Raw genomic sequence first — 19,845 nt, forward strand, 5'->3', positions numbered from 1 at the left:
ATCTAAAACACATGCGCACGAATTTTTGTTTTTAATAAATATTTTATTATTAGACGTCTTGGTAATATTCTCTTAAGACAATATATTACCAAAACATGCTTTCAGATTACTTTTTTAGTCTGAAATTGTCCGTGGTCTAAAATGGTCAGTGGCAACTCTGGTGGGTCCAAATTGATATAAACTGTACTAATTCTCAGACCATGTACCATTTTTCCATATCTGGAATTAAACAGCACAGATATGCCATGTGAATTGCGACACGACAAAATTATCAATCTCGTGTTACATTTCCATTTTAAAAATTAAAAGTCGTTTTTGAAAAAAGTGGGCTTTTGACTGACAGGAAATGTGACATTGATAGTTTATAATTTTCGATTTGTATGCAAGGGAGACAACTGGTTGGCGTTTCACCTCATCAATTAACGTTCGCGCGCGTTGTCCAATTTTATAATACGTGAAATTTGATAAATATAATGGTGTAGTGAAGTATGCGAACAGGAAGAATAATTAATTAAAAATGTTCATATGAACATCTTCTTTTACTACAATTTAATATTAAAAATCATTCAGACATGTATACTTTAGGGCGTGTTGTGTTATGAGCTGTCATGCTGTAAACACTCAGTACACTGTGTCTGTCAAGATGGTGTGTTTTCAAAGAAAAACAAACCAAATACAATAAACCATCCCATATCTTATAAAATTGATTATTTTCTTTAACTTATACTGATAAAATATGCATGCTGTGTTTGTAATAGTGCACATTTACTGAAACTAAATGCCCGTACGTATGCGTTAAAATTATAATTGCAATAGCCAGCGGTGAAGTGCCCGTGACGTCAATCCAAATACGTCACGTGATCACGCTTACTACACTCACTGTGAATGTCATTCAAAATGGCGAGCAACCCGATGGATGTAGCGGTTGTGAAGGGACAGGAGTTCCACGTCGGGCCGCGGTACATAGAACTCCAGTATATCGGAGAGGGGGCTTATGGAATGGTCGTGTAAGTATTAGTTGGTCTAGTCCATGCTCCAGTGTATCAGAGCTTCAACAATGGCGCACCACTTATTTTTCTGTCTAACTCGGCTGGTGCTCGCTGCAAGGCGACAAGACAACGTTAAAAATCACGGTACCGTCCGGTGATATAAAGACCACTTGAACGTCTTGACGCTACTAGGGTCTCTTGTCACTGTTTCTATCTGACAACGCATACTATGTTAGGTGTAACTCATGCACGCGCAATGGACATCCATTCCATTGACCACGTGCACGAGTAGGAAGTGCAGACTGATGTAGCCAATATATATTGTGTATTCCGTATTATGGTCGGTCACGCTTCACCTAGATCCGTTGTGCAATAAGTTCGCCATATCTGGTTGACTTTCACTGACCTGTCATTGCGAAAAAAATGCCAAATTGTGACACATGCACACAGTCATGCAAGACATGCATACTTGTAAGGGTGGGGTTTGTTTATTTTTAGCTTAGACAACTCCAACGTCTTAAATTACATATTATATATTATCATTATACATATTGGCAAATGGAAACAGTTGTTGTAAGTGTTTATTAGAGCATGACATTGTTAAGGTATATGCTTCTTCCTTGATACTGGACAAATAACAAATTCTTATTATTTTTCATGCATGACTTGCTATGCGAAATCCTATTGTTGTTCTGAGTTGAGTTATATTACTTAGAAATAGATAAAGAAATATTGTGTCCTGTCTCCATTAAAATGTAATAATGTTTAAAACCCAATCAGCTTAACATTGTATTGTACAATGTATGACAGTTATAAACATTACATTGTATCAGTCCTATACAATGTTTCAAATTGTTGTATATAGCTATATATCCATTATCAGTTGAAACAAAGTAAGATAATCAACAATGTTTGAAACTGATAATTGGTCCCTGTAATTGAAATGACTACATGCTATTATCTTGTATAGTACAGTAATTCAGTATTATAATAGGATGATAATGAATTAAAACTTTTACAATTAACCAATACACTTGGTGTCAGGGTCTTCATGTAATGTAATGTTGACATCTAGATATTATTAAGAGGAACAAAACTAGAATTAGAAATTTGTAATGTGCAGGGAATGTCATATGTCACAGTCTTCAGACTGAAGAAGGCCCTATAGTGGCTGAATATATATTCTATAGACATGATTTTGATTTTACTTTGAATTTATTTTGGCCTTTTATTTCGGATTATTAATACACAGAATTATTGTCCAGTATGTTACTCCCAGGCTGTAATTTAAGCCCTTTCTGTAAAGAACTGTATGGTGATACAATTCAATCTCTCTGATGGTCTTTACATCTTGACAATATAAAGTAAAACCATTTTGCTACATAAAGATAATTTAATTGCGGATTGGAGAAGGGGGGGGAGGGTTCAATTGCGGATTGGAGAAGGGGGGGGGGGAGGGTTCCAGGTACTAGTTGTTGGTTTGCTTGGTATAACTCTAATATAGCTTTTCTTCACCATTTAAATTTCACAAATCCTTTATTGACCCTGACTGTTAATTAGGAGACAAATGAAAAAACCCCATCAAAAACATCAAATGATGAAGACGTTTTCAAGAAATTGTATAATGCTGCTGTGTTGATCTATATATATCTTGTACCTATAACTTTAAATTGCTGAATAATGTAATTATTCTGTTAAAGTCATTGATGCAAATTTTGTCCCTCAAAGCTAATATTTCTTCTTCTAGTTGAAAGCCCTCTTCATGAGAAAAATGTGTGAACTTTTATAATTGGCTGTTTCAGTAGAGGGATTTCTTTTGAAATAATTTGCTGTGATTAGCGCGAAAGTGTGAATCCTTTGAGAGTTAACATTAAATTATCTATAAATGATGGCCGAGCATGAGGATGTCCACCTCCATTTCATTTTACAGTTTTCCAGTCCATTTATTATCTACATTAGATCAATATCGGTTTATGAGATGTCCTTAGGCTGGAGTAGATAGATCGTTGTCATCATCCAATAGTTCACTGAATTGTCCCAAGAGATTGTCACAGACATTATATGCTTCATTACCTGTTTGTTTTGTTTTATGTACAATTCTTTTGATTATGATATGTTGGCCTAACAGACATATAGATTATATACTGCTTGATCAGAATGGTCAGATGAAAGCTTTTTAAGGTCACTCTCCAAAGAAGGGACGGGGAACAGGTGAGAAAGGTTGAGCTTATGACAATACTTGTCACAGAAATCTAGGTCAAATCCAGGTAACTTTCTGATCCAGTCTTCAGTATCTGAGGTTTGGCATCATCAATACTATAGGACCATCAACTTGTACATTAACAAGCATTTAATATCAGCTTTACATTGTACAACTGGAAGGAAAGGGATAGTAAAAGTTTACGACTAGTGTAGTAGCTTTTCCAACAAGGGAAGCCATATAGAGGATTGCCAATATTCTACCATAAGCATTCCAATCTGGGTCATATGGGTGGCATAAGGGGGCTATAGTGGCGAAGTGGTTAAGGTGTTTGACATTCTACCATCATCTCTTCATCTCTGAGTCACAATGGGGCTATAGTGGCCAAGTGGTTAAGGTGTCTGACATTCTACCATCATCTCTACATCTCTGAGCTCGAGTCGCAATGGGGCTATAGTGGCTAAGTGGTTAAGGTGTCTGACATTCTACCATCATCTCTACATCTCTGAGTCACAAGGGGGCTATAGTGGCCAAGTGGTTAAAGTGTCAGACATTCTACCATCATCTCTACATCTTTGAGTCGCAATGGGGCTATAGTGGCCAAGTGGTTAAGGTGTCTGACATTCTACCATCAGCTCTATAATCTCTGAGCTCGAGTCACAATGGGGCTTTTAGTGGCTAAGTGGTTATTAGGTGTTTGACATTCTACCATAAATCTATAAACATCTCGGTTTATGAGAGTCACAATGTACAATTCTTTTGATTATGATATGTTGGCCTAACAGACATATAGGATTATATACTCGGCTATCTAGAATGGTCAGATGAAAGCTTTTTAAGGTCACTCTCCAAAGAAGGGACGGGGAACAGGTGAGAAAGGTTGAGCTTATGACAATACTTGTCACAGAAATCTAGGTCAAATCCAGGTAACTTTCTGATCCAGTCTTCAGTATCTGAGGTTTGGCATCATCAATACTATAGGACCATCAACTTGTACATTAACAAGCATTTAATATCAGCTTTACATTGTACAACTGGAAGGAAAGGGATAGTAAAAGTTTACGACTAGTGTAGTAGCTTTTCCAACAAGGGAAGCCATATAGAGGATTGCCAATATTCTACCATAAGCATTCCAATCTGGGTCATATGGGTGGCATAAGGGGGCTATAGTGGCGAAGTGGTTAAGGTGTTTGACATTCTACCATCATCTCTTCATCTCTGAGTCACAATGGGGCTATAGTGGCCAAGTGGTTAAGGTGTCTTGACATTCTACCATCATCTCTAAATCTCTGAGCTCGAGTCGCAATGGGGCTATAGTGGCTAAGTGGTTAAGGTGTCTGACATTCTACCATCATCTCTACATCTCTGAGTCGCAAGGGGGCTATAGTGGCCAAAGTGGTTAAAGTGTCAGACATTCTACCATCATCTCTACATCTTTGAGTCGCAATGGGGCTATAGTGGCCAAGTGGTTAAGGTGTCTGACATTCTACCATCAGCTCTATATCTCTGAGCTCGAGTCACAATGGGGCTATAGTGGCTAAGTGGTTAAGGTGTTTGACATTCTACCATCATCTCTACATCTCTGAGTCACAATGGGGCTACAGTGGCCAAGTGGTTAAGGGTGTCTGACATTCTACCATCATCTCTACATCTCTGAGCTCGAGTCGCAATGGGGCTATAGTGGCTAAGTGGTTAAGGTGTCTGACATTCTACCATCATCTCTACATCTCTGAGTCACAAGGGGGCTATAGTGGCCAAGTGGTTAAAGTGTCAGACATTCTACCATCTTCTCTACATCTTTGAGTCACAAGGGGGCTATAGTGGCCAAGTGGTTAAGGTGTCTGACATTCTACCATCATCTCTACATCTTTGAGTCACAAGGGGGCTATAGTGGCCAAGTGGTTGCGATGTCTGACATTCTACTATAAACTTTCCAGTTTCGGTCACAGGCGGCCACAGTGGCTAAGTAGTTAAGGTGTCTTATATCATACTATAAGCATATTCCAATCTGGGTAACAAAGGGCACAGTGGCCAATACAAGGGTTTCAAGATCCCAAAACAATGTAAGTAAAGTACAATTTACTGTTGATTAGTCCCACCATCTGGTGATTATGACGCAACGAAACTCATGTCAAATGACGATGTCATAATCACCTGATGGTGGGACTAATCCACAGTAAATTGTACTTTACTTACATTGTTTTGGGACTAATTGACCATGCTAGATTGTACTTTACCCATGTATTGGTTTAGGTGTCTTTAGTATTCAACTACAATGGAAGCCATATGATGGTCAATATTCTACCATAAACATTACAATCGGGGTCACGAAGGGCCACAGTAGCCACTGGATAAGTGGTGAAGGTGTTTGATAGTCTGCCATTAGGTTTTCATCTTTAGGTAACAAGGGAGCTGTAGTAGTGACCAAGAAAGGGAAACAACTTTTCTCCAGGTCAGACACATAAAACAACTTTGGACTGCTAGTGTGACACAGTTTAAAGATTTTTATACACTAACATTAATGTTAAAAAACAGAAATGCAGACTAAATGCCCTAGGGGACTATACCTGATCTATAAGAGGTTTAAAAGTCTAGATCAGAGCTGGCTTGATACTAAAATTAAACAAAACTAGTGTAAATATACTCCTGATTCGGTGGTGACATTTATTTTGTGTGTTGACCTCAAGGTACCATCATTTCTTCTACTGTTAATGCTGTGAGATATTTCAAATAATGCTTTGCTATATGGGTTGCTATACAGTATAGTATACAAGTTGTGTAGATTAGTGTAGATTTGTAGTAAACAACTTTAGTGGTACCAAGTTTATATCTTGTCTAATCATTATGTTCTTCTAGTTAATTGCTCTTGACACATAAAATAGTAACAAACACTTCGTTTGTTTAAAAAAAAACCAGTCTGGGGCACCTTTTGAATAAAAATTTTATGATGTATATTATGAAGTAATTTTATGATGTATATTATGAAGTTGGTAATTTTATTAAAATTCTCAAGGTTCAATATATATTTCTATAGGAAATAATTTCAAGCTTGATACATAATGGAGCAAACATAATATTTTGAACCAATGGACCAATACAATATTTGACTTTTACCATTTGTGAGTTACATAAATTGAGTGTCTTTGCATATTACAGAATAATTTCCCCTTGTGGGTAGTTTCTGATTGTGGTGTCCTTATTTTCTGAGTGAAACCACATTATTTTCTGTAAAATTTATTATGAATTGCTCATTTATAGCTACATGATGTCATAATCAATACCTATAATTACTGCAAGGGCAGATAACTCTGCAATATGCAAATAGGAAATACATTTGTTACAGTATATAGCATTGTCAAATGAAAATCGAAGATTGCTATCATTTGAACACATAAAAACTTGCATAAACCAAAGAATAAGGTTGTAGTAATCAAGGCTATTTCAATCTAAAGATAAATATGGGAAAAAAACTAATTCCAGTCCTTAATTCACATTATATATTATTTAATAAATAGGATGTTGTTGAGTTGGTGTCTACAGATACATTGTAATATAACTAGGATGTTGATCTCTAGATTTGTGACTATTTTACAGTGATCTTTTAATGCCTGTCTCCAGCCCCGAATTACCAAGGTAGCTAGTAGAATGAGGAAGCAGAGTTGTAAAAAGTGAGGAAATCACAGCATTCCCATTGCCTCTAAAGCCGATTGATTTTCAAATTAAAAAGTACAAATTTCATTCCTTCCAATAAAAATGGAAATGAGAATCGGTAGCATTCTCATGTTGATGAATCTGAAGCGATGAATTTGATCATTGTGTAATGAGTTTAGGATTTGTTATCCTGATGATGGTATAAACTTCCGTCGTTAATCTAATGGCTTTAACATTTTAATTACTAAAGATTTACGACCCCGCTGACCTGTAATGACTTCAATAATTGATGTAAAAATCAAGGATATGAAAACAACCCTGTAAATCATACTGTTATTAACCTTGTTCGAACGGAGTGATAATTTGCCCCATAGCGACACTCAATAACTTCTACTCTAATCACTACACTATACCCTAGTAGTCCCAATAAACGCCTTAATTTTTGTTTCCATTTCTTAAAATATTTAAAGTGAACAGTCGGGCAAGGATGGCTAAAGTCGGTAAAAATGGTGTGAATGTATCCAGTATAATTTCTTATGAAATAGAAAAATAAAAGCTCTCGTCAAAATCTGTCTGCGTACGAAAAAATTAATTTAAAGTATGGGAATTCTAAAACGTCCTCCCGGCTCACTAGGTCAGTGGTTACATTTCCACGCAGCCTCGCTTTCAATGCTTTTAACTTTTCTTTACTTTAATGGCCAGAACTGGGAAACTAAGCAGAACTTGACCGTCGTATTAATATGTGATAACTTTTGGAAGGCCAATGAACGCATTTAGACTGGTTCTCTTTGCCCGACTATTCACTTTGAACCTTTTAAGACACGTCTGTAATTCTCTGGTAATGTAGCATTCTGCCTTTACATATTACAGAGTTACCTCCCTTGTAGATAGGTATCCATTGTGAGCAAAACTCGCCATCATTTTCACTGAGAAGTATTATCTACCCACAAGGGAAGATAACTCTTTAAGAATCATGGAAATACAGAACAGTTGAGTTATGAAAGACCTTATTCACACCAATAAGTGCCACTTTTAATTGCCCTTTCTTCATTTTGAAGCCCCTGACTACTCACCTTGAATTAATACCGGTATTCAAAATGTCAAAATTATTAAAACTTTGACCAGCTATTACCCTGTCCAAGAGAGAGCAGAAGAATCATTGTTGGTTAACAGTGCTAAAAACCGGACATAAACCTGTCAATTTCACATCATTACACAGTGGTAACTTTTAATGAATACATATTAATGTATTTGACCAATTAAATTCCCAGGGTGCAAGAAAATTGTGAAGATAGGGGGGGGGGGTGTTTAATGGCCCCAGATTTAGACTAACCTTTCACCAAATGCAGTGCCCAAAGTAAGCTACAAATCAATTTGCTCTAGAAAAAAAACCTAAGGGATATTTGTAGTTTCAGTCTGCATTTAAAAGAAATCACAAAATTATTATTTTCGTGGAAATAAGTGTTCAAAAATGTATATTTGAAAGTTTTACTGTTACTCATGTCCACTGTATATATATTTATTTTTCTTCAAGAACTGAATAAATCACACCTGTTTGTTAAGAGATAGTTGGTGGCATGGTGATTGCTTGCTGTCGTGGTAACAAGCTTACAGAGTTATTGAGGATGCTTGTCATTCAAGATACATTTGTGGAATGATTAGTGATAATGGAGACGACAGACACTGGCTAAATGGCACAATTAGTGATAGGTTGACGACTTGAGTAACTGTCGTCTCCCAGGGGTGTGCCATGCTATGGTTTAGGACCAACTTATTAAAAAACTAGCCTATGGTGTTCAAGGTTTGTTGACAGATAAAGGACTATTGTACATATCACCATAATTCTACTGGTGTGTACCATTATAAATCCCTCAATTGAAAGTGCATAGGGGAGCAACACTTTAATCTGCAAAGCATAATTCACTTGTTTTTGAATATTCAGGAAGCTTTAAGTTTTGTTAGGTCTGTAGTATGATAATCATTCATAAGTTTTGACTATTAGCAGAGATTTTCAGTTTTAAAAAATCATGACAATTTCACATAATTTGATGATGGATTTTGAAATGAAATCACATCTTGTTAAAAATGGTCAGACACCAAACGTACTGTATTCAACCCAATAAGCGTCTTGTTTCTGTAAGTGGATATCTCTCTCTTATGTTGGCTTAAATGCAGAATTTTGAAAATTGTATAGTTTTGTCTCTTTATCTCTTTTGAAAATCGATTAATGTCTTACTCTGGGCAATAATTAGCAATACTTCTGTGAAAGACAGAGTGGAGTTCACAATAAGGAATGATACCTATCTATTGTACAACTGCAAATAGGATATATGCTTATTAATGTTCTTCTTAATTTGAGAAAGTGAAAAACCTAACACTGATCTTCCTTACCAGAAATGTAAGTGGTATACTGGAGAATATAGTACCACAATCATTAAAGAAGAACGAGCAATCTTGGAAAGTGGCTTCACCACAAAGTGATTAAGGTTAGACTATCTGTTGATTGTATTAAGACAATGTCTTCTGACGAGATTACTACTAAAACCTGCGTTGAGTTAATTTGTTGGCACCTGTAAGTGGTTTTAATGGTCGGAAGTAGATTTGTAATGGTTCTATAATTGTAGGATGCATGCTACAAGTACATTGCTTATGTTCAGCTTGCATATGAGAAGCAGAATTAATTTCAGTATATGTGTGGTGGTGATGAAGTTACAGGAATGTAACGGGAGCACCAGGTACAGTAGAGTTTGGGTAATGTCTTGTGTCCTTGAGTTGGATCATATTATTTACTTGTAAGTGGAGTATGTGTGTGAAATTCCCCAGCTGTCTTTCAATGTACATGTTATTGATCATGATGTCACCTTCCTCTACCACTCCTGTCCGTTCCTACCATCCAGACCTGTTATATTCAGGGCGGTAGACTGTGGTGGAAGAGTAGTTAAAATGTTCCAACAAGCCCTTCACCTCTGTGTTGTGAGTTTGAATCCCATGTCAGGAAGTTGGCAGGTACTGACTGCTGGTCAGTGAATTTCTCTGGTTACGCCGTCTTTCCTTCACTTATAAACTTTTCACATCCTTCAATGATCATGCAAAATAAATATGTTCTGTTTGCTTGTATCTACACTCCATATGGAAGCATCCTTCTTGTACAGTCAAACCTGCCTATGAAGACCACCATAGGGATATAGGAAAGTGGACTTTATAGCCAGGTGGTCTTTATACGCAGGTAAGATTGTGTTGAAATTGGTCACTTGGGACTAAAAAGTGGTCTTAATAAACAGGTGTCTTTTTACAGAGGTAGTCTCTAAGGCAAATTTTACTATATTTTATATGGAGGCCGGAAGTTTTAGACATTCTAGTTCCACACCGGTTACCTGAGGAAATTTAGTTGTTCTTCTGAACATAAGTTGTATAATGAATCTTATAGAAAGCTTGCCAATTACATTTCATATTTGTGTTTTGCAGTTCAGGAGTTCTGGAAATTAGGGCTGAAACGATTAGTGATTTTTGTATTCGATTATTCGGTCACATGTAATCGATTACTAATCGATTAATCGTTTGAATTGAAGGCAACTATATTGTTTCACTACTGAAAACGTCCGCCATGTTTTTTTATCAACTAATAATAACACCTACCGTATAATATGACAGAGGACATGCCTTATATAATATAAGCCTACCAACAAATAAGAAAAGATTTATTGACAAAACAAACATATTTTATCCCTAATAAGCTCTGAATTCCGTTCCTGTGTTGTGTTCCGTAACATCGTTTAAATCAAGTCTGCTAACCCGCTGTTTTGACGTGACCTTCACACGTACGACTAATCAACCAAATCTGGCCGCCACGGAGCGACATGACCAAATTTTCGTCAATGAACTTTTTTATTTCCGTGATCAAAAAAATAAAATAAATCAACAACTCTTATATTCAATTAGAATATGAACAAAAACATTATTTTTATTTGATAAACACATGCAATAGTAAAATGTAAATGTTCAAGATTATTGCTCCCGCTCCCGAGCGTCCCGGCGGCGATTAGGCCTCCGTGACGTAACAACATGGAGTCGATCGCTAGTAAAAATTGGCAAACAGTGTGTTGCAAGCTTTCTCATGACATCCACTTTTTCATTGATTAATGACTTTAACTTCCACAGAGACGTAATTTAACAAGTATTTCTCACATCATTTATGCTTTGTAGAGTTCAAAATATGTACATGAAGAGATGAAACTCCAGTCGGAATGGCTTACTCAGAAATCAATGATCTGTCAACGTGTTTAGTCAGCTTACAATGCACTGGCTATGCATGTTACGATTAATGATTGATAAAATCTTTAATCGATTATTAGCAATTCGCTTCATTAATCTAATCGCCTCCGACTATTCGACTAATCGTTTCAGCCCTAGTGGAAATGGCATCTTGTCTTGTTCCAAATGTAGGTCATTGCAACAATGTAGGTCATTGCAACCTACACCTTTGACCATTGACCTATAAAGGTTCTTTCAGGCTTGCTTTGGTTCATAGCCAATGCCATATAGATATAACTAATAGTTCATAAGTTTAAATACACGGTCATCATATATTTAGACGAGATGCTTCATATGTAGGTTTAATAATAATAATATCCACATTTCAATTATTGCTTTAAATCTGAGCTCAGGTGTCTCTGAAAAGTTTATAGCATCTTGTAATGACATCATCTATAGATCTAGATCAAATCCAGGTGTTATACAGGAATTCTATACCGGGATCAGGTAACTCGTAGACTACATATACAGTGGACCCTCGATAATCCGGACACCTTCGTTCCCAGCCTAAACCGTCCGGATTACGAGTTTTCCGGACTGCCGAATTCCGTGTTCTTGTCAATTAAATTGTCACATACGAGTTACTCCCCTTGACCTTGTAATCGATGATAGGCTTTTATGTAATATACGTGTATCATAATTAATACTTCGTTTGTTATGATTTATAGGTATTTTTATATCATTACGTTAAAAATATTGAATAAACGTATTTCTTCTTCAAAATACGAAACCTAAAGCCATTGTTAATTGTGTACTATGTATGCATATAGCTACGTATCCCACTCTTGATCTGTCGTACGGCAAATTGCCTAACAATGGATCAATATCATCTACGTTCTTGGCATAAAAAAACTATGATAACAAATAGTTGTGAACATTTTATGAACTCATATAATTGTTATTTTGTATAATGTGTGTTTTTAATGACCATTTCTACAAGTCTTTGCTTTCTGATTTACAGACGTTTGTAACAACCACGCGCCCGTTCACGTCTAACTTCGTGCACAGTATGTCACACACGTGTAAATGGCATATGCCGTAGCCTTTATATCTTATACCATAGGCGATGAATTCGAATAGATTCACATACATTTAAAATTCTTATTAATTTTGTGAGTATTATCTCACTTTATTGTATCCGATACTCATAGCGATATATTCTGCATGCGAAACAAGTAAGGTATCTACAGCATACGTACCCGTACCCAAGCTCAAACTGCATGTTTAAAAGCGTGTGGCTAAACATATATTGCGTATCTCAATAACAACACTGAAGTTTGATCTCCCATAGAAAACCAATGAACCGTTACATGACTGCATGTACCCGTGTGAAAGGTGTTCAGGTAAACGCCCGTGGCTATGATCTGGCAGCCGTCGTTATGACAACACACTCAGTGTCAAGTGATTGTGTGTATTGTACACATGACTGTAGCTGGCCTTGGATTTTCTCGGCACGTGGCGACAACAAATTGTCCGGATTATTGCGGGAATTTATTAACGAAAATGACATTCCGTTCCCAAAATGGAGTTCCGGATTCGGAATACGAATTTCCGGACTAGTGAGTATAAATAACGTTACGGAAATCCGTTCCCTGACATTTCCGTTCGGATTGTGAGTTTTCCGGACTACCAGCGTCCGGATTATCGCGGGTCCACTGTATAGGAACTGCCATACCGCGGTTGTATATCTAATGTCATAAAACGAAGTTAATTAGCACTATTTAGTGTTATAGTAGTCTATATATTGTCATAAAACATACAGTTAATTTACACTCCATAGTATTGTAGTAGTCTATATATTGTCATAAATCATGCAGTTAATTTACACTCCATAGTGTTATAGTAGTCTATATATTGTCATAAATCATACAGTTAATTTACACTCCATAGTGTTATAGTAGTCTATATATTGTCATAAAACATACAGTTAATTTACACTCCATAGTGTTGTAGTAGTCTATATATTGTCATAAATCATGCACTTAATTTACACTCCATAGTGTTGTAATAGTCTATATATTGTCATAAATCATACAGTTAATTTACACTCCATAGTGTTGTTGTAGTCTATATATTGTCATAAATCATACAGTTAATTTACACTCCATAGTATTGTAGTAGTCTATATATTGTCATAAATCATACAGTTAATTTACACTCCATAGTGTTGTAGTAGTCTATATATTTTCATAAAACATAGTTAATTTACACTCCATAGTGTTGTAGTAGTCTATATATTGTCATAAATCATACAGTTAATTTACACTCCATAGTGTTATAGTAGTCTATATATTGTCATAAAACATACAGTTAATTTACACTCCATAGTGTTGTAGTAGTCTATATATTGTCATAAATCATACAGTTAATTTACACTCCATAGTGTTATAGTAGTCTATATATTGTCATAAAACATACAGTTAATTTACACTCCATAGTGTTATAGTAGTCTATATATTGTCATAAATCATACAGTTAATTTACACTCCATAGTGTTATAGTAGTCTATATATTGTCATAAATCATACAGTTAATTTACACTTTATAGTGTTGTTGTAGTCTATATATTGTCATAAATCATACAGTTAATTTACACTTCATAGTATTGTAGTAGTCTATATATTGTCATAAAACATACAGTTAATTTACACTCCATAGTGTTGTAGTAGTCTATATATTGTCATAAAAAATACAGTTCATTATAAGGATGGGTATCGCGAAAAATTTTGTATCGCGATATATCACGATACATCATAAGTGTATTATAATACGTATCATGATATTTTGGTATTATTTTTGTAGAATAAGAATTGCATGTTTTTTTCTGTCAATCACCTAAAAAGAGTATGAAATAAATGTTTTGTCAATATATCACTTTTATTCTTGTTTTTATCTAAAAAATGCGAGATAATGTCTGTGTTACTTCCGCTCGATGTTTTGCAAACACTTACTACTGGACGGGACTCAGTAGCTGGGTGATGGCGACGCAAGTGAGTCGTCAGGTTCCTTGTTCCGCCACTACATTTAACGATTGCCGTACACAATCGACATCAAGCGATGCTTTACTCGCTATTTATTTCCCCTTTACGTACTATAAGGCCAAAATGCTGCCATACAACCGCTTTTGCTTGGGATTTTTTACGAGGTTATCATTCGTGCCTATGAAGGTCGCCATTTTGAAAGGTTACTAAGCACAAGATCAATCATAATCTACGTATAATAACATCCCAAAAATCCATCTTAACCTATACATTTGTCTGAAATGTTGTTAAAATATATATTTCAGTTTTAATTTTTATACAAATTCTCATTTTAAAAATATTTCCCGTCAAAAACGAAATTTTCACGGAAATATACGGAAAATCCCCGAATGATTCCGAGTGAACCGATACGACTAAATCGTACCGCGATACGTATCGTTTTCAAATTGAACCTGGATATATCGGTATACCGATAATACCGCGCACCACTAGTTCATTAACACTTCATAGTGTTGTAGTAGTTTATATATTGTCATAAAACATAAAGTTAATTTACACTCCATAGTGTTGTAGTAGTCTATATATTGTCATAAAACATACAGTTAATTTACACTCCATATTGTTGTAGTAGTCTATATATTGTCATAAAACATACAGTTAATTTACACTCCATAGTGTTGTAGTAGTCTATATATTGTCATAAAACATAAAGTTAATTTACACTCCATAGTGTTGTAGTAGTCTATATATTGTCATAAAACATACAGTTAATTTACACTCCATAGTGTTGTAGTAGTCTATATATTGTCATAAAACATACAGTTAATTTACACTCCATAGTGTTGTAGTAGTCTATATATTGTCATAAAAAAATACAGTTCATTAACACTTCATAGTGTTGTAGTAGTCTATATATTGTCATAAAACATAAAGTTAATTTACACTCCATAGTGTTGTAGTAGTCTATATATTGTCATAAAACATACAGTTAATTTACACTCCATAGTGTTGTAGTAGTCTATATATTGTCATAAAACATACAGTTAATTTACACTCCATAGTGTTGTAGTAGTCTATATATTGTCATAAAACATACAGTTAATTTACACTCCATAGTGTTGTAGTAGTCTATATATTGTCATAAAACATACAGTTAATTTACACTTTATAGTGTTGTTGTAGTCTATATATTGTCATAAAACATACAGTTAATTTACACTTTATAGTGTTGTAGTAGTCTATATATTGTCATAAAAAAATACAGTTCATTAACACTTCATAGTGTTGCTGTAATATATAGAGGTAGAATGTGTGATTTTTGTTATGAAATTTTAATGTTTGCAAGTGATAAAATATTGGGGCAAAAATATCATTGGCAATAAAAATGAATTTCATGAAACTTCATCACGATAGTGAATTGTTTATTACTTGAATAAAGGATCTCACTTGAGTGATCATGAAACATGTAACAAATTCAATCATTTAGAAGAGCTTTTTAGACAAGTGGGATATAAAATTATTAAGGAGTTTATTAACTACGTATCCTATAAAACAGGCACTTGTGCTAGGTTCTATTGATCACCTTGTTGTTTGTAAAACTCAAGATATCTGCAAAATCTTTCAATTCTGATTCTGGGAATAATAGAATATTTCACCCTCTTTAAGGTGAGACAGGAAAATCTCAACCCAAGGGGTAAGATTCTTAAGTTGTCAAACATGAGGCTTTGTCGAGTGTTTGACAGCTTATAAGAATCTTATCCCGAGGGTGGAGATCGCCTGTCTCACCCCAATGAGGGTGAATGATTCTTTTTCTCTTCCCCTGTGCACCACTTTGTGTCTCAAATACAGATGTCACTTATGCAAGCGAGGATGACGTAACCTCAATGGATAGTTGTCTTTGTGACGTCATTTCATGTTGTCGTGACGTTATAATACTATTACTGCGACATCATGATACTGTCGTTGTGACGTCATACAATTGTTGAACATGTGCAAAGATCTCTTGGAGCTTGTCTTTACCCTAGGGTGAGATAGAAAAATCTCACAATGGTAAAACTGTGGATATCCCTGTCTAGGGCAAGAGAAAGACATGTGAAATCCTAGCAGAATCTTGATGTTTCTGCAGTTTACCCTGGTAATTGTGTGACATCTTATTTTGGTTGTGACATCACATTTTGGTTGTGACATCACATTTTGGTTATGACCGCACATAGCTGTTTTCACACCTAGGTTATATGTATTTATAACAAAGCAGAAGAAACTATAAGATATATGAGATGAATCAAAGATTGCATTATCACAGAAAATGTCAGGTTTGAGTATGTAGGTTTGAGGTTTGTAGTATTTTTCACATTAATTCTCGTCGCCAATGTTGGTGAAGAACATCATGCTATGCCATTTTGTCTTCTAGCAGTCGCAATGTATCCTAAAATAGTAACACTTAATTGTCCACCGTCAGTAGTGGTCCCTCTGACATTAAAATCGCGTCTTCTATGTAACAAATTTTATCGTGTACCAGTATAAGCCTACACTGAGAAAGACAATTTGACATTATTAATGTAATATGTAACAGACACCGCATCCAAAACATCTGTTAAAAAGAACAGCTTTTGCCGTTTACATTAAGATTTCAGTCCAGAAAGGGCACATCATCAGCTGATTATTGATTGTTTGTCGGTGGAGCACCATCATCGCAATAGGTGCCGGGAAATACTATCTTCTCGCTTTCAGTTTCTTTGGATCTGAACAATGGATAACATGCATCGTAGTCTAGTTAGCATGGTAACTGTCACTTAACGAGGCTGTTCTATGGTGTAATGTTGTACATATTGGTAACAGTCTAGTTAGCATGGTAACTGTCACTTAACGAGGCTGTTCTATGGTGTAATGTACATATTGGTAACAGTCTAGTTAGCATGGTAACTGTCACTTAACGAGGCTGTTCTATGGAGTAATGTTGTACATATTGGTAACAGTCTAGTTAGTATGGTAACTGTCACTTAATGAGCTGTTCTATGGTGTAATGTTGTACATATTGGTAACAGTCTAGTTAGCATGGTAACTGTCACTTAATGAGGCTGTTCTATGGTGTAATGTTGTACATAATGGTAACAGTCTAGTTAGTATGGTAACTGTCACTTAATGAGGCTGTTCTATGGTGTAATGTTGTACATATTGGTAACAGTCTAGTTAGCATGGTAACTGTCACTTAATGAGGCTGTTCTATGGTGTAATGTTGTACATATTGGTAACAGTCTAGTTAGTATGGTAACTGTCACTTAATGAGCTGTTCTATGGTGTAATGTTGTACATATTGGTAACAGTCTAGTTAGCATGGTAACTGTCACTTAACGAGGCTGTTCTATGGTGTAATGTACATATTGGTAACAGTCTAGTTAGCATGGTAACTGTCACTTAACGAGGCTGTTCTATGGTGTTATGTTGTACATATTGGTAACAGTCTAGTTAGTATGGTAACTGTCACTTAATGAGCTGTTCTATGGTGTAATGTTGTACATATTGGTAACAGTCTAGTTAGCATGGTAACTGTCACTTAACGAGGCTGTTCTATGGTGTAATGTTGTACATATTGGTAACAGTCTAGTTAGCATGGTAACTGTCACTTAATGAGGCTGTTCTATGGTGTAATGTTGTACATAATGGTAACAGTCTAGTTAGCATGGTAACTCACTTAACGAGGCTGTTCTATGGTGTAATGTTGTACATATTGGTAACAGTCTAGTTAGCATGGTAACTGTCACGTAACGAGGCTGTTCTATGGTGTAATGTACATATTGGTAACAGTCTAGTTAGCATGGTAACTGTCACTTAATGAGCTGTTCTATGGTGTAATGTTGTACATATTGGTAACAGTCTAGTTAGTATGGTAACTGTCACTAACGAGGCTGTTCTATGGTGTAATGTTGTACATATTGGTAACAGTCTAGTTAGCATGGTAACTGTCACTTAACGAGGCTGTTCTATGGTGTAATGTTGTACATATTGGTAACAGTCTAGTTAGCATGGTAACTGTCACTTAACGAGGCTGTTCTATGGTGTAATGTTGTACATATTGGTAACAGTCTAGTTAGTATGGTAACTCACTTAACGAGGCTGTTCTATGGTGTAATGTTGTACATATTGGTAACAGTCTAGTTAGCATGGTAACTGTCACTTAAAGAGGCTGTTCTATGGTGTAATGTTGTACATATTGGTAACAGTCTAGTTAGCTTGGTAACTGTCACTTAACGAGGCTGTTCTATGGTGTAATGTTGTACATAATGGTAACAGTCTAGTTAGCATGGTAACTGTCACTTAACGAGGCTGTTCTATGGTGTAATGTTGTACATATTGGTAACAGTCTAGTTAGTATGGTAACTGTCACTTAACGAGGCTGTTCTATGGTGTAATGTTGTACATAATGGTAACAGTCTAGTTAGCATGGTAACTGTCACTTAATGAGCTGTTCTATGGTGTAATGTTGTACATATTGGTAACAGTCTAGTTAGCATGGTAACTGTCACTTAACGAGGCTGTTCTATGGTGTAAAGTTGTACATATTGGTAACAGTCTAGTTAGCATGGTAACTGTCACTTAATGAGCTGTTCTATGGTGTAATGTTGTACATATTGGTAACAGTCTAGTTAGCATGGTAACTGTCACTTAATGAGGCTGTTCTATGGTGTAATGTTGTACATATTGGTAACAGTCTAGTTAGCATGGTAACTGTCACTTAATGAGGCTGTTCTATGGTGTAATGTTGTACATATTGGTAACAGTCTAGTTAGCATGGTAACTGTCACTTAACGAGGCTGTTCTATGGTGTAATGTTGTACATATTAGTAACAGTCTAGTTAGCATGGTAACTGTCACTTAACGAGGCTGTTCTATGGTGTAATGTTGTACATATTAGTAACAGTCTAGTTAGTATGGTAACTGTCACTTAACGAGGCTGTTCTATGGTGTAATGTTGTACATAATAGTAACAGTCTAGTTAGTATGGTAACTGTCACTTAACGAGGCTGTTCTATGGTGTAATGTTGTACATATTGGTAACAGTCTAGTTAGCATGGTAACTGTCACTTAACGAGGCTGTTCTATGGTGTAATGTTGTACATATTGGTAACAGTCTAGTTAGCATGGTAACTCACTTAATGAGCTGTTCTATGGTGTAATGTTGTACATATTGGTAACAGTCTAGTTAGTATGGTAACTGTCACTTAGTCTAGTTAGCATGGTAACTGTCACTTAACGAGGCTGTTCTATGGTGTAATGTTGTACATATTGGTAACAGTCTAGTTAGCATGGTAACTCACTTAACGAGGCTGTTCTATGGTGTAATGTTGTACATATTGGTAACAGTCTAGTTAGCATGGTAACTGTCACTTAACGAGGCTGTTCTATGGTGTAATGTTATACATATTGGTAACAGTCTAGTTAGCATGGTAACTCACTTAACGAGGCTGTTCTATGGTGTAATGTTGTACATATTGGTAACACAGTTACAGTTAATTATTGATTGTTTAGTTTGTATTTTATGAAACCTTAACCTATCAGCCTGCTAAGTTGTGATGAAGAACGAACAAAATATTTCAGCTTCAGCAATGCAGAGAGAAACCTTCAAAGAATTAAGTTAGCAAACTTCTCTGCTCACTTTGCTTGAAATAAACTTTAAAATTAAAGTTGATTTAAGGATTGCATGTATCATCTGTAA

General features: G+C 35.7%; 1 protein-coding gene across 1 annotated transcript in view; it reads left to right on the forward strand.

The window, feature by feature from the left end:
* The first annotated feature begins 847 nt into the window (after positions 1-847).
* The window catches only part of LOC138332294 (mitogen-activated protein kinase 1-like), a 70,351-nt gene continuing 51,353 nt past the window's right edge, over positions 848-19,845 (forward strand). Inside the window, exon 1 of the mRNA XM_069280327.1 lies at positions 848-1,007. Coding sequence (XP_069136428.1) covers positions 886-1,007 — 122 coding nt within the window. The 5' untranslated portion in view covers positions 848-885. The remainder of the gene's footprint in view (positions 1,008-19,845) is intronic.

This window comes from Argopecten irradians, chromosome 9 (genome assembly GCF_041381155.1).
Source record: "Argopecten irradians isolate NY chromosome 9, Ai_NY, whole genome shotgun sequence".
Classification (NCBI taxonomy): domain Eukaryota; kingdom Metazoa; phylum Mollusca; class Bivalvia; order Pectinida; family Pectinidae; genus Argopecten; species Argopecten irradians.